At 39.4% G+C, this 26,763-nt stretch overlaps 1 protein-coding gene across 16 annotated transcripts in view; it reads left to right on the top strand.

Annotated features, from left to right (window-relative positions):
- Positions 1 to 765: 765 nt before the first annotated feature.
- epb41l2 (erythrocyte membrane protein band 4.1 like 2) overlaps positions 766 to 26,763 on the top strand; it is a 55,026-nt gene continuing 29,028 nt past the window's right edge. For 11 of the 16 annotated variants that reach the window (XM_032586143.1, XM_032586138.1, XM_032586137.1 and 8 more), the window contains exons 1-6: positions 4,481 to 4,634; positions 20,266 to 20,504; positions 20,654 to 20,842; positions 21,868 to 22,125; positions 24,943 to 25,050; positions 25,150 to 25,192. In XM_032586143.1, coding sequence (XP_032442034.1) covers positions 20,280 to 20,504; positions 20,654 to 20,842; positions 21,868 to 22,125; positions 24,943 to 25,050; positions 25,150 to 25,192 — 823 coding nt within the window. In that variant the 5' untranslated portion in view covers positions 4,481 to 4,634; positions 20,266 to 20,279. Of the gene's footprint in view, positions 897 to 4,480; positions 4,635 to 5,214; positions 5,333 to 16,952; positions 17,154 to 20,265; positions 20,505 to 20,653; positions 20,843 to 21,867; positions 22,126 to 24,942; positions 25,051 to 25,149; positions 25,193 to 26,763 lie in introns of those variants that run through there. The other 5 variants (XM_032586142.1, XM_032586135.1, XM_032586136.1 and 2 more) reach the window with 5 other exon arrangements.

Here is a 26,763-nt window from a genome sequence, read left to right as displayed (position 1 = left end):
CTTAGAATGTGTGTGATTGAACTGAAATGACTTTCTTTTTGAAAAGTGCCTCAAGATGACATGTTGTGATTTGGTCCTACATAAATAAACTGAATTGAGTTTTCTATAAATTAGTTCTCCGACACTCTGGAGAACAAATTTCTCCAAAATTAGTATGTCTCAGCATTATTCAATGTGATCAATTTAGGAAACACAACTCATAACTTCTTAAAACCCTGTTTTAAACACAGTCCAATTCTTTAGCGCTGCATTGTTCTAGATTGTTGACAAACACACCCATACACACGGCGTGTGTGTGTCCGAAAGACTTGTTTAAAGGGATAGCATTTCATGAGATCAGGTTTCTGGCTAACCGTTCTTAAAACACAACCGAGGCAAGATGTAACAAGCTCACACACAATCACTAAAAACTCAAGACCATGAATTAGGCATGCCCAGGCAGGGTCCTAAGAATGCTTCAGATTAGACTAATATTTGATATTTCAGTGTTGTCTCCCATGCTATGTGCTCATGAGAAATAAAACACAAAAGATACCCTTTTATAAATAGCTTCCCCCCCTGTTGCTCCTGTTTGATACATACCTACATGTTTTTAATCTCTGTCTATCTGTGGTTTTATCTCTGTGCTCATCTGGTTCTTTTTCTCCTCCTTGTGTGACACCTGATCCTTGGGTTTAGAGTTACCACTCACACATACAAAGAAGTGTAAAAGGAAGCCAGAGGGCACCGGCGATTGACATTACATCAAGCAAAGAGGTGTGAACTGCTGGGAAATATTTGTTCAGCGTCTTTGTATTTGTTCACCAGCCTGGGAGATAAAGAGAGCAAAAGAAGCGGGTTTGGTTCGAGGAAATACTGTCTCAAGTCGTTCCAGTTGGTTATCATCGGATTTCCAGGTAAAAGACGCCCAGATGTGTGTGTTCGACTGACTGCGGTGCACTTAGGAAAGGTGGTGGTGGTGCATGATGTATGGCCTTCGGGTCTAACGTTGTGAAATAACGCCATCTATAGAACCTGACTGCAAACCCTTACAGTTGCTGTTGTTGTTGTCTATCTGCTGGAAATGGGAGGTTTGCTCTGTATAACTAAAAATAAACGGCTACAAAAATAACTACACATCTAAACTTGCCCATATCTGCATTCAGAGCAAATCATTCAATGTTGAAGTACATCATAATCTTATCGAAATTTTGTACTAAAAGATGAATCACTTACACTTTGCAGGAAAAGATTCATTCATTCACACATTAATAGAAAGAATGAGAAGACCCTATAGAATAGAGTCCTCCTTTATCTTCCTTATATTTGTTATATTATTATATTTATCCAAAATAAGATTTATTTCCCAATTAAACTAATTACACTAATCAAGAATGTTTATTGATAATTTCTCTAAGGTCTATATCCTACTGATTTAGTTAAAAAATAAAAGCAAAAAATAAAACAATAAAACAAAGGTACCAGCTTTAATTTATAGTCTACCACTACTTCTAAAACAAGGAAGTAATTAAAAACAAATTGATAACTATTTTTAAATGTCTTTTATTCATTAACGACTCTCTTTTTTTTTTTTTTTACGTCATGCAAGAACCATTAGTTAAACAAATACACTATAAACAAATATTTTTGGATTGAATTAGATTTTTTTTTTCAAGATCATCCACTTTGTCCCAGTCCAGTTTTGGGAGCCACTAATCTTTAATTATGATAGGTTTTATATAATGGTTTAATAGTGTCATAAACGTTTGAGTGAACTAAACGGTTTCCTAATCTGATGAATTCAGCCGGTTTCATCTGTTAAAGTTGCTGGATTGAGTAATTAAAGCTGATTGGTTTAAATGGAGGACTTGTGAGGGACAGTTTACTTAGAGAAAGTGTTTGATCTTACTGTGTTAAAGCACGCCTCCAAAGTCAACAGACTGTTATAAACACTTGGATGCAAAATGTAGATCTTGTTTAAATACCAGGGTTGGATTTAATTAGATTTTCTTTTTTGGATTATGGAAAGAGTGTCTGATTATATCTCAGATAAACTCACGATCATGGCTGGACAATAACTATTCTTGTAGGCAATGTTTTCTGTCCAGATGGCTCTGTCGGAGTAATTCTCCTCAGAAGGACGCTAATCCTCCGGAGAATCTGAACTGCCTTGATCTCGTGCCTGCATGGGAAACTGAACTGCTTGTTCCCTTCTTATACTGCTATTTTATTATTTTTTTTGCTACATTGAAGCCTCTTGGCTTAAAGATCATAGCATAACGTATTTGTTTATAGCAAGGACATGGATATCCCAGTGTGATGGGCTCTGCAGTAGGAGTAAAACTGGTCTGCACAGGGTGTGGAGCTGCTCTGTAAGCCCGTCACTGAGAGGAGAGAGGTTGTGGTTGGACAGCCGAGGAGAGATAGCAAAGAAAGAGCATTTCAGAACCATAGATTGCAGCAAGCTGATTAGCTCCATGATTGTTTTAATCTCATTGGGGACGCTCTTCTTGAAGGATGGGGCTATTACATATCAGGTATATTTTTTCTGATTTCTATGTTAATTGTCATATTTATTGTGTCTTAACTACCCTACAAAGTCCTCTAAGGCATTTTGTCAAAGAGCTGCTCATCCAAATGGTTAAAGAAATGCATGTGACTGTCATTTTCTTAACATTGTATGATTTGTGTGCATTAAAAGCTGTGTGTAGATGTCTCTGCTTGGGCTCTTTTAATAATTTCCAGCATAGATATCCTGAAACCTGTCAGTTTGCAAATGCATTAGAGAGCAGATTTGCCACTCTCAAGTGACCAGTTTATAATCCCTTTTATATATATATATACAGTATATAGTCATACAATGTGAATGTAACTGGATGACATTGCCTTTTGAGTCAATCTCCATTGACGTACGTAGTTTTTGCTTGACAAGAGAGCACTAAGACGAGTAGCCTTAGCAGATGCAGTTCATTAAACAAACATGCTGATGTGAGGGTGGTGGTGGTGGGGGAGACAAGGCTTTAAAGCAGCATCTGTGCTAAATATGCTCTCATGTACATTCTCTCTCTCTCTCTCTCTCTCTCTCTCTCTCTCTCTCTATTTCTCTTTCTGTGTTTGTGCGCATGCTCCCACTTGGCCTGCTTTGGATCCATGCTGCATCATTAATGGTGAGTCTGAGGAAACACTCCACACACCTCTTCATTAGGGATCCTACCTGTTTTCCATCAGATTTATTCAGCAAGTATTTTGCTCATTCATTTCCTTCTACAGTCACAGACGATCGGTGTCCCTGTGTGGTTGTTTACTCCTCTTATGTAGATGTCAAATCTGCATGGTTCCTTACACTTTAAGCCAATTACCTGAGCTTCTTTAACAGGCATGTGGTGTGCTTGTATATGTACGGTAATGGTGTTTGTGTGTGTCCACAGCAGCAATGGACAGGCGCTGTTATGCAATGGCCTGCCCATGCATTTTATTTATGTGAGTATGAGAAATGAAGGGATAATTCACATTGAAAGTAATATAACAGATCCATAGCTTCTTCATAAACTTAATGAAAATCCTTCTTTGTTTTGTTTTGTTTTTTCTAATACAAATCACTTCATACACCTTTCCTCCTCATGTACATTTTATTAAGGGTGTTTATAGCAGCCATTATAAAATGTCACACATTATTGTGTATTGCCAAGGCATTCATGCCTCTTGGATTATTTTGACATTGTATAAGGTCACACACACACAAAAAAACAGTACAGAGAAGAAGAAAGAAATGAGTAGTGTAGTGTGCATTTAGTGTATTCATTCATTCAGCTTCTGTCCGGAGTCATGGGGGAAGCTTTTAAGGAGTTTTTAATACCCTGATACCTTGAGGAAAGAAACTTTTACACAAGCTGGATAATCTGGCCCAGATGCTATATAACCTCCCTCCAGAGGACCAGAGAAAGAAGTAAGTGGTGCAGGTTGAAATGTTTCCAGCAAGATATTTGCCGCTTTTTGCATTTCTCTACCTGAAGTGCCTGCAAGTTTGGACACTGAACACCACTATCTAAGCACCATAAATATATGCACAATCTGCATGTTTAATTTACATTCATGGCCATTCAAATCCATAATTTAACACCCCACATAAATTATTTAAAATATTAATATAAATATATTCCATAATATTGATATTATAATAAAATTTAAATATATAATAAATGCATTTTTTGTGTGTAAACTGTATCCCAGTTATCAAGAGTCCTGCTTTGAAATGAATGTTAGATGCTAGAAAAACAATTTTTAAAACGTTACAAGATTTAACCTCTAGGGGGAGCTGTCGTATCACACTGACGCTTAACGTACTTAAATCGTACATCCCTCCATTTTAAACTGGCAACCAAAGCGACCAATCAAATGCCATACTCTAATACAGTATTTCCTCTGAGCCAATGAGAACCGGGTAAAAGGTGTTTTTTCACTGTAAAAGGCGGGACTTTATGATGATGGACAAGTCTCCTTTGAGCTGCTGCCAGACCGTCGGTGTGAGTGGAGTGTAGTTGAGATTTTTGGGAGGCTGAGGTACTGGGACGTGCATTATTTTTTTGGAGCAGAACCGAGCGCGAGTCCACGTTTAGGAAAATCCGCAACACACCTATCTTTGGAGATTTAAACAGGTATGGGTTGATTTTTCACCTCCTTTAAAGTCACGTGATGGAGATATCAGCGACATATCGGCTTGCTTCATGGCTGTGTGGATCTGCATCATTTTCTGGTCTTTATGCTTTACATACTGAGGTTTCATATGCTTAACCTCCATAAATACCTACTTTTTACGTAGATATAGCGGTCAAAGAAACACCGCTATTCGGTGGTCTCTGTTATGAAGGAAATTAATTCATACCTTCGATTTAAGGCGCTTCATGGCGCCTGCCTTCTTCCATGTTATCCCTGTTATCATCACCTTACTCCCCCCGCTTCCCGCTGCTTCTCATTCGGATGTGATTTACGTTGCTAGCGTAAAAGACCTGGCGGGCATGTTTTTTCTTTCTTTTTCCTTTTCCAGCTCAGGTTAATTTAGCTACACTCTCATGTTTACATGTTTGTGTTTTTTTTTTTTTTTTTCAACATGAACAAACTCCCATTTTCTCCAGGTAGTTCTGATTGAACATGGTGCTACCTTTACGGCAATTTTAACGGTAGGTCATTTTTATAAGTGATGCGTTCAGAGACTGTTCAAACATCCGGCTCCGTTTTTTTTTTTTTTTGTTTTTTTTTTTGTGGGACAACAGACGTAACAGTTTCCTGCCGCTGACAAAACAAAGTAGTAAATGCCTTGTTGTTTAAACACCACGCTGCTGAACTACTCCGCAAGGTATTTTGTTTTTATTTGTTGTATTTTCTCCCGGCACCAGCTCACGACTTAAATTATCGTTTCAGTGTGATATAGATGAACTTTTCTGTTGGTAAGGGGTTTCCAGGCGTGCATGGGTGGGACACTAATATATGTTTTTCCATAATTCTTCGCTTTAATGGTTTGTTAAGGCATCCACAGTTTTAAAAGCCTGGCACTTCCTACATTTTTATATGCAGGGTGTTGTTGTGTGTCTGTATCATAATATTTTAGACAAACTTTGACAGATGGCAAAGGGCTCATCTAGTTTAGACTGACAAGCAAACAGGCCAGCAGACTGGCAGACACTGATCTGAGATTGTGCTGACTTGTAGGTTTGTGCTAGACCTATTGAATATTTCAATGATCACGTATTCAAGAAATCCTTCGATCAATCAAGTAATCAACTGCTACAATGGTCGTTCCCACCTTGTCATGTCTACTGTAAAAGTGTCTGCACTGTACTCTACTGTATTGAGACAGAAAATAACCTAAACCTCCATTCATATCGTAGCCTGAATTTGACATTTTGAGGTTTCACAACCCTAAAACGTTCATATATTCTGTACCGTTTAATGAAAGTCAATCTCTGCTTTTTGTAAATATTCATGCACAGTCATGTAGAAATTTAAATAAGTGTGTTCAAAACCTTTTTGAAGTGTTGAGCAGATACGGAAAAACAGTAAAAAAAAAAAAAATGCATAACTTACTTTGACATAATGATAGAAATAATAACATTATGTTACATTCTTAGAACTGCAACAGTTGAGCTGCAGCAGGGATAACTGTTTTTAAATGAAAGCAAGTAGACCATACTTTACATTTATGTTTGAATTTTAATGTAAATGTTGTGAAAAACGTGACTAGGTTAAGAGAAAATGCCACATTGTCTCTAATCTGTGCTGATGGGTTTTAGACGTGTCTGTCATGTTCTTTGTTATTCGGATTATATGTTTTTTTAAATATGTCCCACACAAGTAATATAACTTAACAGACTAAAACCAGGACACCGGGCTGTTCCATTTGGTATTAAAGGTAACCCTTAAATCTAGCTCTAATTATGGGTTTCAGTTTGTCTTGTGAACTTCTCTTCACTTTGATCAGCACAACCCACCCAGGAAAAGCTCCATTAGTGTGTTATAAAGTGATTATCTTTGTTCCCTGGTAGCTGATTGAGAGGCAGCTGGATTCTCATTGAAGAGAGAATCCATCTTGGTTTTGAGCTGTACTTTTATGGCTGTCATGTGCACCAGGCGTTGTTGTTTATGGACGGGATGTCAGTCAGAGAACGGCTAACAACATCAGCTTTCTAAGAGCGACGCTATAAAAGCTTATGGTTGTAGTCTGGAGGGGCGGGGCTTTGAAAAGTCACCTACTGGCTTCGTTATTAGTGGTTCAGTAATCTGTTTTGTTACAGAAAACCCATTAGAGACACTTATAGAGATATTGATCGGGTTTGGAGGGCCTCCTCCATGTTCATGGCCGTACTGTCCAATTAGATAATTGCAAATGTGTTTTTAGACAAACACGCTGCTAATCTTATAATTAGTTTGAATGTTTTCTAAAGCATATATTTGTATTTATTTTTTGCATCAATCATTTGTTCCATTTATCTTTAACACTTTACCAAATTTGAGCTATATTTTCTGTCGTCGAGAAGAAATAAAAGGCAAACCGAATAAAAACACCATTTGTTACTATGGCAACATGATAATAGAAAAAAAAGCATTATATATTATTGCTGAATATTACAATGATGACATCAGTTGTGACCAACCAACAACTTTCATCAGTTTTGTTTTTTAAATTTATTTTGTATTTTCCATCATCACAATGTCCCCACAATTTCCCCAAAGCTTTAGCTTCCTGGTCGCTCAAATCTACATCCGATATGGGCATCAAGTGCAGTCAAATATAAAAGCCTACCCAGTAAACCTTTCTGATTGCACACATTGATAATGCTGTGATGATTGTGGTTTGGTATATTGTGCAGCTCAGGTTCGTAGCGAGTGCAAGTAAATTCACAGGACCCACCAACTTAGTAATTAAGAATAAGATTGGATTGCAAATGGTCTTTTCCTCTTAAACATAGCGCTACGCCTGGATGTAGTCAAGCTGCAAAAAAGAAAAAAAAATCGACTTGTGCAATTTTAAAACGATTAGAATCAAAATATATTAAAACTTACCATGTATACTTCCTGTAATAAAAAAAATGTTTGAGGTAGAGTTGTTGTCGGGCGCCTCACTGTGTGTATCATCGATCTGTAACCATCAGTGCCATGTTCACTCCCAGACTCTCAGGATGTGCAGAACAGTGGCAGCTCTGTTTAAACCCACTAATGAGAAAGCCCTAATTGGTTGTTCTGGTGGGGAGAATGGGCTCATTAGATAGAGCTGGGGCCTTGCAATAAGTTCATGATTATGTTTTTCTTCACACTATATTTCTGTTTTCATGTGGAAAGTTTGCACATAATCTCTAGATTATGTTTTTTTTTTAAATTGTTTTTTACATTTTAGAAGTCATCTCATATACAGTAATTGTTGAAAGGGAAATATGCATTTGAAGGGTTCAAAAATATAATTTCCTCTCTTTTTTGTAAGTTGTAGACACACAAGGTTATGAAAAATATGAGTGAAGTTTAGAGCGGATGTGATGTGACAAAATGGGAAAGATGGGAGCACATTTAAGCTGAAAGGAAGTGAGAATGATTTGTACATAAGAGAAGAAAAGGGACTGAATTAGAGCGACGGAGAGAGTGAAAGATATTGCTTAACCATTCGGAAAGGCTATGGGAACATCCCGGTGTGGGTGTGGGTGTGTGGATGTGTGTTTTTATGCCAGCTCTGTAGTTTCACCAGAAGCAGAAAATCGACTCCCATCCACCCTGATAACCCTACTGTCCCACATCGGTTTTAAATCGAACAGAGTTCAACAAAAAGTTGTGCAAACAATCCAAAACAACGCAGCCCTCCTTGAAATCACTTGACTGTGCAAGTCACCAAAGGTGCCTGCTTGCATAACAAAGCACAGTAATGAGATTTTATCTCCTCAGTGACTGTAGTGACAGCACTGTCACAACAATTATCAAGGAAGACATATTTTTACAGCGTAGTGCTCAGCTGTGACAAGAAAGTATCAGCCTCCTGGTTTTGGAGTTGCAGGGCAATGAGGCACCACAGGAGCTCTTTTCACCCAGAGGAGATCAGAGAGGGCCATGGATGAATGGAAACTGTAATGCAATGTTCAGCTTATTACAGGGACGGGCGAGTGCTGCGGGGCGGTGAAAGGGTGAGGCGGGGGGAGACAGAAATGTGTAGGACGGAGGGCTAGAAATGTGGAAAGTCAGGGTGGGCTTGATTCTTCGGGTAAACCTGTAATGTTAATCTCGATTGTACATTAATGGGGGTAAAGAGCAGTTTCCTGGGCTTTTTGATGAGAGAATTAAAAGGAACCCATTGTGTTCAGCGGTAACATTTCAAATAAGCGGGGGGAGAAGGAGAGGACAAGCTGCCTTCCCCAGCGTGCGTCCACTTCTGAAAGGAACGACAGAGTAAAAAACAGAGACACGGAGAGCAGGCCTGTTGCTTTGGCGCGGATCCAGACATAGTTAAAAAGAGATTAATCAGCATAGGGTCAAATTCTGAAAGGGGGAGGCTGGTCAGGCTAGAGAGGCGTGGGGCAAAGCCTTCAGTTTTGAAAAGCAACAAGTCAGGATGCAGTATGAGGAAACAAGTGGCTGTTGAACACATGATATGTGATGCTTATCAACTCTGATTTCTAAAATTTGGACAGCGCATTTCTGTAGATTTTAATTTCAAAAACTCAGGGATTTTGCTATTTGTTGATCAGTTTGTAGCAGGAAAAGGATTTTAGTGTTATTATTTAACAATATTCATGGTTCCTTCTGAGGGTGATCATTTATTATGTCGGTTATTATTTATTGTGAACAATTTCTTATCATGATTTGAATTTTTATTTATTGTAGCCATGTCATTGACCAGCCTAAATGCTAGTCAGTAACTGACAGGTTGTTATTTTTTACATTTTCTCCCCTGTTTGATTCATGAGAGCATCAATAAATATCAGTAAGTTTGAAAATATGATTAAATGCAGTTACGCTGTGCAGTTTAGTGATATAAATCACACTTATTGTAGAAGACAATTTCAAATGGAAATGTTTTTCAAAAAGATAGTTGTTTGTGTCACTACAAATGCTGTTCCATACAGTTACCTAAAAAGTAAATGCATGATGTTTTTATCATAATCTTTAACACCACCCCTAGTTCGTAAGTTTGGAAATGTTTTGAAGTTGCCTATTTTCAAGCCTGATATAAGGTGAAGTGTGGAAAGGCTCAAGCTAATTCTGCATTGATTAGACACCACATTTCCAACAACAAAGTAAAAGTTTTTTCCAAATCACAAAATGTGTTTTAAGACGTATCTGTTTAGTGTGGAATAATTCAGACCAGGTTTGACCAGTTTAAATGTTGGAGAGCTAAACAAAGACGGCCTGGAGTCGTTAAAACAATGACTGAGTTAGTCTTTTACTCAGTTGCTGAATCAGACGGAAACCCCAACATTGCTTTATATACGTGCTGACTGTTGCTATGAACAACCACAGGAACGAAGGGAAAAGCATATTGACGACGTGTGACACAAATTTAAAAGAAAAAAGTGTCATATGAATTAACAGTGAAGGTGTCTGGCTGCCGATCACCACTCAAAGATGCCTTCACCCCAATTCTATAAAAACACCATTTCCCACAGCTGACTTTCTTTCATCTGACCAGACCATGAAGACTATGCCATCCATGCAACTTCCTGTATTGTGTTGCAGATGTAAAAACATTTGGTTTTGTACAGCATTATGGATCATGTTGCATAATCATCACAGCCGTTATCAGACTTGTGGTAAATATACTAAATACATGAAATACATGGATTTAAATCCATACGTTTGACTTTTCTATGTACTGAGGTTGTCCTACTCGTCTCAGTCAATGATGGTCCTGAAGTAGTTCAGATGCCATTAAAAATAGCAAAACAGCCCTTTAATTTAGCATACAAGTCAGGTACCAACTTAGTGTTTTGTGTTTAACAAAAGCCTAAACTTTTATTTAGCCTTTACTACTTTACAAGACATTATTATAATCTATAGGCATGAGATCTTGTTATATAATTAGCCACAGCATGCTTTTAGGCTATGAGACTGTAAATCAACAGATAGTTTATTCTGCATGGCAACCATGGACAACTACATTTTTTACATTATTTTAGTTATAAGTTACTCCATATTTGATCACATTGGCCAACTTATTCATTGTTACATTTTAAACATTCATTTGAAGATCTTTTTGTGTCGAAAAATAACACGGAAGCGTCTGGCAAATTAGGAGCATGGGAAGCGAGGTTGGACAAAGAAGAAAGGATACAGAGAGTAAACGAAACGAGAGACGGAGAGTCCCGGTCAAGAAGGTTGAGTGGGCGTGCAGTCCTGCCAACTAGTTCTCATTAGCAGCTATTGAGATGCTCTGAAGTTTGTTAAACATTTTGGAGAGAGTTTAAAGAACTCTGTGAACTCTGTGTTTGTATGAGGGCGAAATCGAAGCATTCAGAGTTTAGGGTCTGTGCTCTGTAGTTCAGGTCAAAAAATATTTGTGGCAGGAAGTGGCTGCATGTGGCCCTGAATTTGACCAAATGTTCCAAAAGTGTGTAAGGAGATTAAATTTTTTTTACCTAAATAGCAAAATAAATAATTGTGGGGTTATTTAGAAATGCATAAACTGATTTTTAACATTTCTGATTTGCAATTGACCTTTTATAAGTCACATTTTTGAATGGATAACCAGTGTTTTCCACACCACATATATCACTTTTCCACATGGAAATGTTATTGCATGTGCAAACACAGCATCGCTTGGTTGCCATGGTAGCATCAGGAGAACAGAAAAGACTGCTCTCTTCATTATATCCACTGTAGTAGTTATTATTTCACGTATCAGTAAGTCTTCTGTCAGAAAGCTTCAACAAATTGAATAAAAAATAAATTATATAATAAGTATCATTACTCAAAAACCTAATTTACTAAATATTTTACTTTTATCACACCAATTTAAAAAAAAAAGTTTCCTCGTAAAAACAGACAGTGAGATCTTTATATTCAAAAAGGAAATTTAAAACAGATAGAAGGGTAAACGTGAAGGAATGGAGTTCTGCTGGGAGAAACAGCAGAAGGGAGGGGGTCTCTTCCTGTTTCCAAGTTAGGTGTCAAAGGTCATTGGTTTGGGATTAGTTGATACCAGACGCCTAAGTAATCTGTCTGGTTTTGGCGTTTACATGTGTGAGGCTCTGGCCACCGCACGCATTGTTCACAGACGGATGGGAACGAGAGCGTGTCCAAAGTTCAACAGCAGCCGCAGTGTCCTTGACGTGACCGAGGAAACAGTAGAGTGGCATAGAAAAGAGGACATCTTGCTGTGGTCGCCAGGGAAACCTCTAATTTTAGAGTTTAGGGTTAAGAATGGAGAGCTAATGAGTTACTGGTAGCAGTGAGATTAGGATGTGTGGGTGTGTTATGAGCTAACCTTAAGCTTTTTCACATTTTGCCACCATTTGAGAGTCCAACACAGAGCAGTGCGTCACTGTGAATTAGAAGGACAAAGCTTTGTAGAGCCTCATGTGGTAAGAGGTCCTGTAGGAATCTCTACCAGCTTTCCACATGTAGAGACTGAATTTAGAAAATTCTTTACAAAATAGCTCAAGCTCAGTCAGAGGTGACATGTACTAGATGGTAGTTTTCTGACAAATAGTGTTTTGCAAGTAAGGCCTTAAAGTGTAACTAACCCCCAAATCAACTTTTGCTGGTAAACTGTCTAAATAGGTAATTTAGGGTTCTATTTTTAAGTTTCTGTCTGACTGTAGATATTTTTGTGTAAATTTGTTTGGCATTATATTGCCTTAACCCTACAACACCTAAATTTCAAGGTGTTTCATTCCTGGATGTTTTTGCTTATTTTAATTGTGAGCAGTTCTTCAAAGGTCCTGTGAGTAAATATATTTGCCCATAATTCCATAGCAACTGGAACTTTCAATATCTAGCAAGTTATTTTCGCAATTTACCGTGCCCCTCAGATTGATTTCACTCCCTGCTACTGTGAAATTACCGCAATAACCCGATATTGGCTGAAAAGTCTCCCCTTTTAGAAACCGTTGGAATTTTTCAAATGGCGCAAAGTGTGGTGGAAATATGGTGCAAATTTGGCTGGATCATTGTTGCTATGTTCGGTCTGAAAGGGTTAAACCTCGCTTTTTTGGCAAGCATTATGGCTGTAAAGGACTCCTCAACAACACAGAAAAAGACTTGCTGGATTTATCACTAGTTGCTTTAATTTTTTAAAGTCGCTAGAGGTGCAGGAAAATTTGATTAGCATAGCGACAAAGTGAATAAGTTGACAAATAGTACCTTTTTCGTTCTGATCACAAACCCACTCACCCATTCATTCAGCCTCACCGTGTTTCTTTGCTCTGCCCCATTTTGCTGGAAGTTTTCAAAGTTTGCCAGGGGCGGGGTCTAACTTTCATAGGGGGGGGGGTTAGTTTCACTTTAAATTCAGAACTACCCTAAATTTAGCTCCATCTATCTTCTTAACAACTGTGAAGAGAGGCACCTCCAAAACATGACACTGCCACCACCACGTTCTTCCACTGGGTTGGTGAGTTCAGGGCAGTGCAGAGTTTGTTTGCCACCATTTTGGTGAGAAAAATCAAATTCCAATGAAATGCAGACATTTGTTGTTGTAAGGTAATGTGAAAACAACAACAACAAAAAAACACTAAAGGGAATAATTTGATTTGCCAAAATAAAGAGTTCATGAGAGTTCATATCCTGCATCGGTTTGTCACATGAGCCAAGTGTGATGATCACTTGTTTTTGCCACAGCACCTGTTATTACTAACCGCTATCAAATGTTTACCCACCATAGTGTCTCCACACCCACCGCTGCAGAGCGAGCGGTGCAGTTTCACCTCAAGTTTCAGTCTCTCCTTGTGTAATTCTTTTTTTGTGTGTGTGTGTCTTGCGGCTCTGTTCCTGCCTGCTTTCTTACTCTCTCTTCTCTGTCTCTTTTTTTTATATCCTGGGATATCACAGTAAAATATAACCCCTCTCATGTGCGCTTGTGTGACACGCCCCCGTTCTTTGTCTCCCACACACACCCTGTCTCACATTCACGCAGACAGGCCATTTGCGCCTGACTGCTTTAATCGCTGAAAAGGGGAGTTTAGCACTTAACAATAGTAGTTATGAGCTGACCTATTATTCTCACAGACACAGAGCGACACAGAGGGGGACACTTTACAGAGGAGGACCAAATCCATGAACTGAGTTAAGTGTTTTTTTTTTGTGGATAAACATATTTCACTGCGATTAAATCAATACGTTGACATACTGCAATTTTTTTGTTTTTTGAAATCATGCCAAAGGAATATAAACTTATTCTAATTTATTACAACAGCTACCAATGAACTGAAACCAGGTGTCTAGCAGCAGACAATTGTAGCTGTGAGTTGGGAATAATGCTATAGCAACCAGAGTAATTACATATTAAACATCCTCTAAGAATCATGCTTGAGATGAACTTTCACTAGAAAGCTGGAGGAGGACTCTGGGCAGCGTATCTGTGTCATTTTATGTCAGCGAAAAGTTAGAACCGAGCGAAGATGGAAGCAGAGGCAGTGAGGTAGTAGAAAGGATGCCAGTATGGACAGGCTGACAGACAGACACACAAACATACACAGGGACACAGGGATTATCCCTTGTGTAATCCTCCGTTTGAGGGTCAGAGTACTGTGTAAAGAGACAGGCATGTCCCGAATTTTCACACCACCAGCGTTCCTAAGTATCTTTTTATTGTGTGGGTGTGTGTTTGGGAGGATGTGTGTGTCGGAAGTTTAGGTCAAAAACTCAAAACTCGACTGGTATTCCCCCCCATCCCAAGCTCTAATTCTGAAAGTATGGTATTAAATATGTTTAAGTGTGTTGAAATGCATCTGTTTCTGTTTGTGCTTTTTTTTTTTTTTGTGCCGCTGCGTGACAGATGGAGGGATCATACAAGAGAACAGCACAGATTAGGGTTCTGCTCCGTGTTTGTATGTGCTTATTTCAAAACTGTGCCTGCGTAGCTGTCAACTGCTGGCCCGTGATGCAATTCTTATTGGAAAGCTCCAACTTGTTGCCTTGGCGTCCAGCTATCTGCTGGAGTTAACCCTTATTTCATTACATTTGGCCGGATGAAGGCGCATCCTTTTACAATTCTTTATTTTGCAGATTGTAATTTGTGAAAACTTTGCAGAGATAAAGGCTAATGTAGAGCTAATGTACATCTACTGCACTGATGGATTGAGTTTCATTTATTGCGCTCCACAATTAGGGTTATCAGTGTGCGCTTTGATAGAAAAATCATGCTATTGATTTATTTAATGTCCAGTTTAACAGCCCATTCATCTGGTCTCCATCTTTTATTGTAAGTAGAGCAGTTTTTCACTGTCTTACAGTGTTATATTAGCTATATTCAATAATTGGACAAGATAAAAATAAGCAATGGAACAAGCAAATATTTTTTTGGTGCATCTCTACAAATGTGGCTGTTTTGAAATATTGATATTTGCAGTAAAAACAGTCAGAATGTGAAAATGAAACCCTCATTTCCTAACACTTGTTTTGAGGTTTTTGGACCATGGGAGGAAGCCGGAGTACCCAGAGAGAACACAAGCATCTACCTACAGGGAGAACATGCACAGCAGTACAAAGATAACCGTTGCTGATCTTTAGTTGTTGACCTTAGTGAAGCAATTTTACAGCGACTCTTATGTGAATCACTGGACCCCATTGATCAGAGATTGTCCCGTTTTCCTCATTGAGCTTTCAAGTATCATTCTGTGTGCAGTAAAAGAACCTGCTACGTTTTGTTGCAGGTAATAGTTAGAATCAACTTTATTTATTAAAGTTTGTGCACACTCACAATAGCTTTTTGTAAATATGTATAAATTAGGGCAGCTACTAATGATTAGTAATTTATTACTCTATTGGTTATTCTGACTATTAATCGGAACATTGGCACATTCTGCAGATTTTTTATTTAGCTATATACAATATTAGAAAGACATTAAAAGATGCAAAAAAAACAACAACAAACAGTTCAATTTCCTTTTTAAATAAGAAAATGAACAGTTTGTTGCCTAAAATGCAGTAGCATAGTATTCCTTTAGCAAATAAGAACTAGGCTAAAACTACCACTTGGGGAGTTTTGGGTAAAACATATTTACAGACAAGGATGTTTTTATCTTAAATGGCCTTATTTTGAGTCTGTATACTTGAGTTAGTGATTAATCAATTACTAAAATAGTTAGTGCATGGTATAGCTCTGATTTGGGCTCTTTTCCTGTAAAGTGTTCATCAGAGAGACAGCCTGGGGGAAGAAACCATCTCTGTGGCTACTCCTTTTATTTTGCAAATAACGGTCTGTATCACCAACCAGCAAAATTTATACCAAAAATTAGTTGCAAATATCATAAAGCATAAATCACCGTCATCACTTTTTAAGGACAGTCATGGATAAAAGAACTGGTGTTAAACGAAGCCCTGCTCTCTTTACGGCGGGTTGAACGCAGAGTCAGAAGTATCCGTTCCGGCTCTGATAGCTGCACAATGAACATCGCATGTAACTCTGATGTGCTCTGAAAAGGCTTCGACACGGTAACAGTCTCCTATTGTCACCAGTTCCCCCATCCACTGATATTTATTTTTACCGTTGTAATCTCTCATCTCCATGGGGATTTATTGTCGTAGCCCATGAATGTCTTCACCATAGAAACCTGTTCCTCCACTCTTGCCCTGCTACGCCCCGTAGAATAGGGTGGGTGGGTATGCATGTGCTTTTGTATCACCTAGACAGCTCTGCTATCTTCATTACAACATATAAAAGAAAGGAAAAAGGGGGAAAGGAGGCATTAAAACCCAGATTACTATTGCCTTTTTTTCCGCTTTGTGACAGTGTTTTCAATTTTACGCTCCTGCATTATACACTTTTATCCCCTGAACCTAAAGATGTTGAGTTTCTGTCTGTTTGGCTTCAATGTTTGAGGCGGAATGGAGGCATATCTGAACAAATGGGTGGTGCTCTCTCTCCCTCTCTCTGGGGTTAGTGGTACTCTTCATGACCCTCTTTTTCCATTCAAAGAAATATGCAGTTTCAACTGTCTGCAGTCTACAAAAATTATGCAGTGACAACTTTGTAAGTAAGAGGTCTGCTTTCAGGATGCTCATAAATACTCCAAACAAGTACAATGAAAAGACACTTGGGGGGGAAAAAAAGCACAGTCATCTTAGAAGAGGTGTTTATGGAAGCTTTTCCTGCTTGATGTGGTATGAAAACCGAGTCGAGGAAGTCTTAATCCCCATGCCGATCATCATCCATTAGTAATCTGGCGCAGTAGGCACACTTTCTGTCTCTCTCTCAAGGGTCTTCTGTAATTCTGCCCTCCCCCCCGCCAATCCGCTGAATTTCTTTCCCGTTTTCTGCCCTCGTTTCTCTGTGCGAGGGTCCTGAGAGGCAGGGGGGTGGAGGAAGCGGAGCTCTGAGGGACGAAGGAGAGGATGGAGGACAGTTAGTAGGACAGGCGTTCCCTGAGCAGCGGGGAGAGAAAGAGACGGAAAGTAAAGGCAGAAAGAGCTGAACGGGATTTCAGAAGGCAACCGTAGGTGAGAAGGAGCGAAAGGGAAGTAAGAGAGAAACACAAGCGACAGTAAGTAAGACTGTAAGCTCATCAGCTCATGTAACCATTCATCTGCTCATTTGCAAGAACTAACAGGAGAGGCGGGAAAACGTGCAGCAAACGTTCCCAGCAGTGTAATCAGCTTCTCACAACAGTTTCATCTGTGGTAATTTTGTAAAGCAAATAAATGTGAATCATATTAAATGCACAAAGCGAAGTAAAACGGCAATTAGCCAGCAAATCTGCAAACCTCTGGATGATGATTAAATTGGTTGAGATATGCAAGGGAAGAGGCTAAGGTAAATTCAGAGAAAGCTCAGGAGTGTTGAATCACAAACCCCACTTTCACGATTTCACTGGATTAAATGAGCATAAAATATTTGAAGAAAATGCACCACAACACCTCCAGTATGCGCCTGCAGACAAATTTGGAGTCGTCTTTAATGAAGCAAGAAACACACAGGATGCCAGCTCGCTTAGGCGTCATCTGTACGATTCAGTTAACTCTTTATATCAGCCATCTGTTACAGTTGTAGCTCAGAAACTCTTGACTCCCATCAGAAAAACTTGGTTTTATTGTCTTCTCTGGCTTGTATGTGAAGGGAGAGAGAAGAAGAGTGTAGGAGATAATGTAAATTAGGGGCTAAAATGGGGCCTTGGAAGAGAGACAGAGGCTTCCAGAGCTGAGAAGAAAAGAGAGCAGCGAGGGGAATGAGAGAGTTGAAGTTATGGGAGCAGTAGAACAAGGTTCCCGGTGTTAATAGCTGTAGAGACAGAGGGTGAGTTTGAAGCAGGCCTAAGCCACCATGACGAAGCTCCACTTAGGTGCCATCTCAGAATAAACCCACTCTTATAGAGAAGCACTGTTTCTGAGAAGGATCTGCAGGGTGTCTTTAATAGAGGATTGTTCTTACAAACCAGAATTTAAGTGGTTTTGTCTCTACTTAAATTGGGCATCCAGTGCTTTGCAAAAGTTTTCATCGCCCTTAAACCATTTCATATTTGATCACGTTATAATCACCACTCTATTGCTCTGTACAAAGTATTACATAATTAGAGGGAGGAAAATGGCACGTGGTTAAAGCCTGTCGCAATAAATCAATTAACCGCATGATAAATTAAAACAAGCTAGATCATTTCCATTTGTGTGATTGTTTTTCTCAGTCTTTTTAAAGACTGGATGACAAGAACTTCAGTCTGGTGTTTTGGTCTCAACTAGCCCTGCTTTTGAAAGGAAATTTTGCTTACAGAGACTTAATAATTCCTTTTATTTGTTGTTTCTTTCGTGTGTATGTGTGTGTGTGGTTTTTTTTATATTTAAAATTTCGGTTGTAGGGTTAAATGTTGGTCAGAAATTAAAGTTTATTGGTTTATGAAATGGGAAACTTGCATTATTATGCCATTACCATTATATTACTTGAAAATGGTCTCAAAACAACAATATTATCATTCATTTATCATCCAGCAAAATTTGTTGTTGTGACAGGACTGCACATAGCAACCATTTCTGTTTAACCCTCTTTACTCTGAAGACTAGAAATAAAATCCAGTGCAACATTTGGTAACACTTTAGTAGAAGGGGTGTGCATAAGACTGGCATAATGCTGTCATAAACAGGACATAACACCTGTAATAAACAAGAAGGGGTCTACATGAATGTCTATGACTATTGTCATGAAGTGTCATCCAGTAAATAATGACACATTTAGTGCAAAGTTGACCATTTTATTGCACTTTTAATGCAACTTTTAGTACAACTTTGCATTAAAAGTGTCAATATTTACCGAATGACACTTCAGGACAGCAGTCATAAACATTCATGAAGAGTCATAAATAAAATGGATTATGAAATCCCTGTAAACAAAATGGCTAAATTCAGGGCAATCCTGGCAGAAGAACCTGTTGGAGGCAAACCCCAAGAGATGAGACTAAAGACTGGAGGTTTACTTCGCTCTGCAGATGGTCTTCAGGCGCTGCTCGCTTACCATCTGTTATAGTATAGCACGCCTGTTATAGTATTTCTACATTGCTACTCTGATGCCGATAGGAAAGTTTCGCCTTGACTCTGCAGTAAAACATCAACTCTGTGACACATTTTCTGAAACAGAATCAAAGCTTGCTTATGTGCAGCTGAGTTTTACTTTTCCATTCCTGGATCTACAAGCAACTTCTTACTTTTAGCAAATTCTTTTGATTCCCTTACTTTTTCCTTGACTTATCATTGAACCTCTATGAGAAATGCTAAAGAATCGGAGAAAACTCTAAAGTATCATCAGCCGTGGTTCTTATGTTTTATTGGACTGGGTTTACCTCTTAAGAAGTGTTTATCTCCTCGTTTTTGTTCTCTACTCAACTGGTTTATTGCTTCTCCCAGACACACACACACACCTTTCCCTATCCATCTCTCCTCCTCCTAGCTCCACCTCATTAGCCAATCATGCGTAAGAACCCCTGTTCTATTTTTACTCCGACCCCCTCCCTTTGCACCGCTGCTGCACTGTGGATGTTTGTGTGTCTGCTTTTATCTAACATGGCAGACCAGAGAAATGAAAGTCAATTACCATTTAAGATGTTAATAAGGAAAAAATAAAGATGATTCAAGAGGAATGACATCTTAAATATTATTTAAATAACATGTTTTTACTTTCAAACTTGTTCTCCTCACATCCATGACCTTTACTTCCCCTAGAGAAGCGATGTCATCGTCTCGCAGTGCTATCAACAAATTAGTGTCAAGCTGCTTGAAAGTGTCTGTTGCTGTGACAGGTTGTGCGTGGACGGTGCTGCCAAAAAAATTTGGGTTGAAGAGTTTGTGTATGCTGACCGCAGCTGCAGGACAAAACTGTTGTGACTCATATTTTAACAATTGAGGACCTCTCTTCTCTTCCTCTGGGTTTACATAGATGTGCTTGTAACCAGCTAGTGACCCAGGTGAACGTCTCTGTGGAAATGTGATATCATATACTAATGACTTCACCTGCTCCCAGCTGTTATTTGTGTTAGGCAGATATTTGCAGTGGGTTTAACGTACAACATACCTTCATGCTTTTGTAGGAGTCGTAAAACCCAAAATACATTTCATCACATCATGCTTCATCACTCACCTCCTTTTTCTTTTCTTCTTTTTTTTTTTTTACTACAGATTGACCCATCACCATGACAACAGAAGCGGGCTCTGAGACAGAGGTGAAGGAGAAAGCAGAGGAGTCAGCTGCTCAGCCGGACCAATCGGAGACGGCCAAGGAAGAGAGCCAGGAAATAGCAAACGTTGAGGGAGAGGAGAAGGAAAAGGGGAAAGAGAAGGAAAAAGAGGGCAAAGAAGGCAAAGGGATAACTCGATACTTGCCAACATGGTTTAAGAAGCAGAAATCTCAAAGCCAGGTAAAGTCACACTGATGTTACTATGCTGTTGAGACTGCTTGAAAAGCAAGATTTCAATTTCACTATCGGTTTCTGTTTACTGGATCTTCAAAGCAAGGTGTGTTATCTAAGGTCTAAAATTAAAAAAATTATAAATTCTACCCATTTAGACATCTCCAACAAAGGAGGTCCCAGCAACAGAGGAACCCATCAGCAAGGGGGTAGAGGGAGAGGAGGAGCCTGCCCCGGAGGTGAACGGCCACGCCGAGGAAGTGGAAGAGAAAGAGGAAGTGAAGTCAGAGGAAGTCAAGGAAGCAACACAGCCTGAATCTAATTCCAACGCCAGTGCAGACACTGAGGTAAGGGCTCTGCTGTGTGTATCATCAGCATCATGGCTGAAATGGGAAAATGGGAGCTGTACTTTCAGATGTCATGTGAATTTAGTCCAAAATGTTTGGAAAAAATTACAACAGGAGCCATAGAGATGATTTACAGTGTGTTTATCTTCACTTTTTGTCATGTTGAAACTGCAAACTTCAATGTATCTTAAGGAGATTTTATGTGACAGAGCAACATAAAGTAGTGCTTGAAATATTCTGCATCATTTTAAAAATCTTTTACAAATTAAAATGTAGAGGTTTAGAGAGTACTAGTCAGAAATACAGCCAAGTCGCCCATGGTTTTCAAACCACTTTGAATAATTAATTGAGCTTACTCTGTTGTTTGATAATTAGGATCAATTGGAAAGTATGTGTGAGTGAATTTAAATAATTTTTTTTGTAAAGTGCCTCAAGATGACATTTGTTGTGAATTGGCGCTATATAAATAAAACTGAATTGAACTGCTAACTCTGTATGAACTGCAGAGATGGCACTTGACTGGATTTAGGAGTGTCATAGTAAAGGAATGCACATTACATTTTTCTAATTTTAATGGAAAAGAAAAACTTTGAAAACCAAGATTTTCCACTTCACAGTTAAGGGAGGAACATTTTAAGGAGATTACCTCTTAAAAAAAAGACATCAAGCTGATAAACATGTATGTGCAACAGTATTCTCATTAGATTTGTTTCTTTACCCGGAAAGAATGAAGGAAAGACTTGAAAATTTTCTCCAGCTTGCTTACATGTGTTCTTCCATCCTCTGATCACATTATGCTAAGTGGGCCCACCCATTGACATCAACATTTCAGTCTCCAGGCCAAAAGAAACGCCTGCTTTTCTTTAAACAACATCAAACTGGAGAGAAAATCACACAAGGAGCATTAAAGAGAGCCAACTGGGAACTTCCCACTGAGTTCCAGCTAACAGTTTGGGTTTGAATATGATAATAAAGAAATCAGAGCATCAATAACAACTGAGTTTTGCCTTGCTTTTTTCTTGCAGCCGCTGGCAAAGGAAGAGAAGGTGGAAGACACCACTTCAAAAAGTCCGGAGAAAACCAAAGAGACTGCAGACGGAGAAGGAGCAGAGGAGGAGAAGAAGAAGGAGCCAGAAGGACACGTAGAGGCTGAAACAGACGGAGGAGAAAGCCAGACTTCGATTTTCCAGTCTCCTCTTCGCCTGGTGAGGAAGAACAAAATGAAGGTGGTGGTGTGTCACGTTACCCTCCTGGATGGGACTGACTTCACCTGCGAGGTGGAGGTAAGATGTCAATGAAATTCATCTGTAAATAAAAGTAGGCTTGTTTAGCCCAAAGCACGTGAGTGGCTTTGTGCCAGTGATGTAATCACTAATAGGATCAGATCTGGTGTGTGTCTTTGTTGGGGGGAAAAAAAGCTCTGGGGTATTTAACTTTCTGACTCAAAGCATAGCCATGATGGAAGCACCACCTGCTCACATTGCAAAGCGGACCAACCTGATGGGGGCTCGTCCGGGGAATAAAACACACTCACACACACATTGAGCAGATTAGGGGGTTCCACCAGATTACTTTTCTCCATCTGTTGCTCCCCAATGGACACGTGCCTTATACCTCCCCATTCTCCTACAGACACAGCAACTTATATTGTTTTGAAAAGTTTTCATGTCCTTTTTACTTTATCCACAGTTTTTCACTTTATGTTGCTGAGAGAAAGACAAAATAAATTCAATTTGCTGCAATCATGTGGAAGAAGGTGTGCTTAAATCAGGGATGCCCAAAGTTGGTCCTCGAGGGCCGGCATCCTGCAGGTTTTAGTTCTCTCCCTGGTTTAATGCACCTGGATCCAATGATGGCTCATTAGAAGGCCTAAGAAGAACATTGACATGCTGAAAAGGTTGTTACTACCACAAGGGAGAGAACTAAAACATGCAGGATGCCGGCCCTCAAGGACCCACTTTGGGCATCCCTGACTTAGATGAACAGTGCACCAATACTATATTACAGATTAAGCATTAACAGCTTAAGACATTTGTTTACTTAAATACAATAAAAATGATTGATTTAAGAGAGAAACGGTACATCTGAATTAGCCTAAATATAACACAGGAGCAACTGTTTAGTTAAAATAGACAAAGCGGAGCGAGAACCGAACCACAGAGAGATCATCAGTGTGGTGAGGCTGGCACATTAAGTTTTCTGTTCTGCCATAAAAAAGCCAAACCATCCCTTTTACTGCCTTTTTTTTGTCCCAATTTTTTCATCATTTTAGTTTGCTTAAAAATATTTCCCACACAGTGTGGACATTTTTAGCCCTACAGCCCCTCACATTCCCACACTTGCCCCCATCCAGTGGGAAGCATCCCAAAATAGCCATTGTGCAGATCCACTTTGGTCCTCGTCTGCATTTCTGCATCGAGCTTCTTTAAGCAGAACATGCACCGAATTCTGATGGTTTTAACATTAGGGTTCACAATCCTGCACTCAGGAATGGACTGTGGCAAACCGGCTCCCTGAGCTACAGTGTGCCAACGCCTAACCTACTCGCTTGTGAGAGTCTACGGTTGTTTGAACAGTGGCTGCTTTGTGGCACAACAGATAACGCTGATACTGCAACTAACTGCTATTGTCCTGTAGTGAAACACACACACACACACACACACCCACATATCCATCCCTCACTCCACATGCTGGCATAGTTAGCATGGCGGCCTGGAAAGATGCACAATGCATTCCAGAGATTAAATTTTCTGTTCTGCTAGCAGACCTCCAACAAAGGCAATACCACAGATTTATATGTTCTGATCACATGCTTTTTTCTACAATTAAAATATTCAGGACTTTTTAGGAGGTGTCCACCATCCTAAAAAGTACAAGGTGTCCACCATCCTAAAAAGTCTTTTAAAAAGTTGTCTCATTTATGGAAAAGTAAGTTTTGAAAATGTCTTGCATTCATTAAAGAATATGTGAGTTGACCGTAAATATGTTAATCACAGGTCTTAAATTTTGTCTCTTTAATTTTATCTATTTAATCTCAGACATCTTCACTGATTACGTGCCATGACTTAAGCCGGTTAAAGCTATTGGTAACGAGCTTCTAATACTTGCTCGGTAGCTGGCTAGCTAGCTAGTTTGCTTTCTAGCTAGCTGGCCAGCGAGAACACAAACAAGCCATTAGCTGCTAGCATATGTCTCATTAGCTGCTAGAATATGCTAACTGCTAATGGCATTCTGTTAGATACACAAAGCTGCTGCCAAGAGTCACCAAAAGACCCCAGAAATTTTACTGCTTTGGTCCCTTGCAGTTTTTTTTGTATATTTCTGTTGTGTTATAAGTCTTTTACTCATAATAGTTTTAAAAGTCTTATATTTGAATTGGTGGAACTTGCATTAATCCTGTATTTGATGTTTTAGAGGGGAGAGTCTTGGTGTCACATCGTCTGAGACAACAAACGTCTGTAGTATTGATAAGTGTTGGAAGCCAGCGGTAGCGCTTTGTGGCGAGACAAAACAACACTCTAAAAGTGTTGCATTCTCACGTTCATTTTGCCTTGAGCAAGTTTAGGAAAATACCACAGATGTTTCCAGTTGTCCCAGGACAAAAGGAAAATTATTTCTTTTATCTGCGTCCTTCCACTTCCACCACGCTCCCTGGCCTGTCTGTGAGCAATGCCCTCCTCTCTGTCTGACCACCAGCGTTAGAGTGAGGCTCCACCAAATAACTCAAAAGTAGAAGAATTTGACCTCATATAATTACGGTACTTTGTTCTTTGTGATCGCCTGCCGCTTCTTTTCCACCCTCCTTCCTTTGACCTTCTGACTGTCTGAAGGGGACCGCTGTGTGTTTGGGTGCACACACTTGGGCACGCATTCACAGATGGTTGTTAAATGTCATTTTCATAGCTGAGTGCGGAGGATTTTAGGGCTAAAGCCGCTATCAGGCCTATGAAGGAATGTGAGACAGATGAAGACAATGTACTAAAGAGCAGAGAGTAATCTAACAGATTGCAGAGAAATTTACTACTAAACTTTTAATTTCAAGTTTTCAAATGATGTTAGAAGTGGTTGTTTGTGATGAACTTTCTTTCATTTTGTCTCAGCAGAAACGAGCTAAGGGGCAGTACTTGTTCTTCAAGGTGTGTGAGCACCTAAATCTGTTGGAGAAGGACTACTTTGGCCTGACGTACAAGGACAACCATGATGAGAAGGTGTGTACTGCTTGGGTTTTAGGCTTAAACATGAAAGGCTGCATTGTTTCAGGATTTTGATTCTCCTCTTGCTGTGTTTCTCCTTCTATGACCCCCCAGTGTTGGTTGGACCCCACAAAGGAGATTAAGAGACAAATTCGCAGTAAGTTCACCTTTTCAAATCTCCCGTTTCAGATTTTTGTTTATGATACCTTATTATGTTTCCATCCATCCATCCATCCATCCATCCATCCATCCATCCATCCATCCATCCATCCATCCATCCATCCATCCATCCATCCATCCATCCATCCATCCATCCATCCATCCATCCATCCATCCAATCTGTGTCGTCCATTTGTTTGATTTCCATTCATCCATCCATGTAGGCTGTTTATAATGAAAAAAATAGCATACTGAATGTAGCCAAATGGTCTGAATAATACATTTATAATTAATGAATCGATTGTCCTGCTGTCAGAAGAAAAACAAACTACTTGAACAAAACGCCAGAGACACTGGAAGCCAAATGACAGCAGTCATGCGGCATTAAAGAGTTTACCAAGGGTGTCATCACTCTGCTTCATTATTTAAAGACCTTTTCATTACCTGTTGTTAATATTTAAATGTGAGATAAAGTGTGGCGTTTCACCTGTTTAGGGTTGGCACCTACTGGAGGAGGTTTGGCAGCTGCTAAGCTTACAACGTCTTGCTTGGTTTTATATACACAAAGCATGACAGTAACTATGGGACGGTTACATCAGCTTGGGAAAATGTCAAAGTCTGTTATTGGGTTATTATTGATCTAAATCCAGTCAGCCGTTCTGTTCTGAGATTGCTTGTGCTTTGTCTTAAATTAAAAGTTCGGTTTAGACCTTCATTTGCCTACAAACTTGTCTGTTTCTTGTATTCCCAGGGTTTTCCTCCAGCTCTTTTAAAAAGAAGCTCAATAAATCTGACCAATAGTCATAAAAGTTAGAAATGCTCTAATTCGTCTTTTTATGCCGTTCATACCTTGCTTCTTCTTATGTTTGCCGTATAAGTAAAAACAAGTTCTTACAAAGCCTGTAACTTCACAGTACAACCATGTAATTTAGGCTCGAAAAACGTTTACATTTTGTTAATTGGCAGATGTGTGAGACAGTGGAGTTTGGGTGTGTGCAGAACGCATGCGGTTTATCCCAGACTCTATGTGAGAGTGTGCGGTGTGCATAAATGCCTATATAAATGCTCTAAGTGCTATACATCTCACTCTATGTGCTCATTTATGTGCATTTTTTGGTGTGTGAATGTTTAGAAAAGCGTTCACTCACAACCTTTATGTATGCGGCCGTTGCTTTACGCAAATCACAGGGTTGACACCATTCTTCCCTAAACTGCTGTCATTTTGAGGGCAGCCGTCACAGTGCGGATGCAAATAAAGATGGGTTGAAATCTAAAGCGCCTGTCAGTTTCTCCAGGACTTGTGCTAGAAAGTACACAGGCGTGTTTTCCATGAAGACCTAAAAGTTTCAGTTTGGCCCCGATTTAACCCAAACATTTTATTCGGCATGTCTGCTGTTTGTGCTAAAAGGCTTGTGAGAAACATGCAACTGGGACGATCTTTCAACCTTGGGATTCATCTTTCCACACTTTCGTAAAGGCTAGAGTTGTTAAGTGCACAACTAATAGTTGCAAAGTCAACAGCTTCACATCGTTGATTTCTAAAGCTCCTCCAGCTACTTTAAGCCTCCA

Source organism: Xiphophorus hellerii, chromosome 15 (genome assembly GCF_003331165.1).
Source record: "Xiphophorus hellerii strain 12219 chromosome 15, Xiphophorus_hellerii-4.1, whole genome shotgun sequence".
In the NCBI taxonomy this organism is placed as follows: domain Eukaryota; kingdom Metazoa; phylum Chordata; class Actinopteri; order Cyprinodontiformes; family Poeciliidae; genus Xiphophorus; species Xiphophorus hellerii.
The sequence above is the reverse complement of the archived record's forward strand: the minus strand, read 5'-3'. Positions and strand labels throughout refer to the sequence as shown.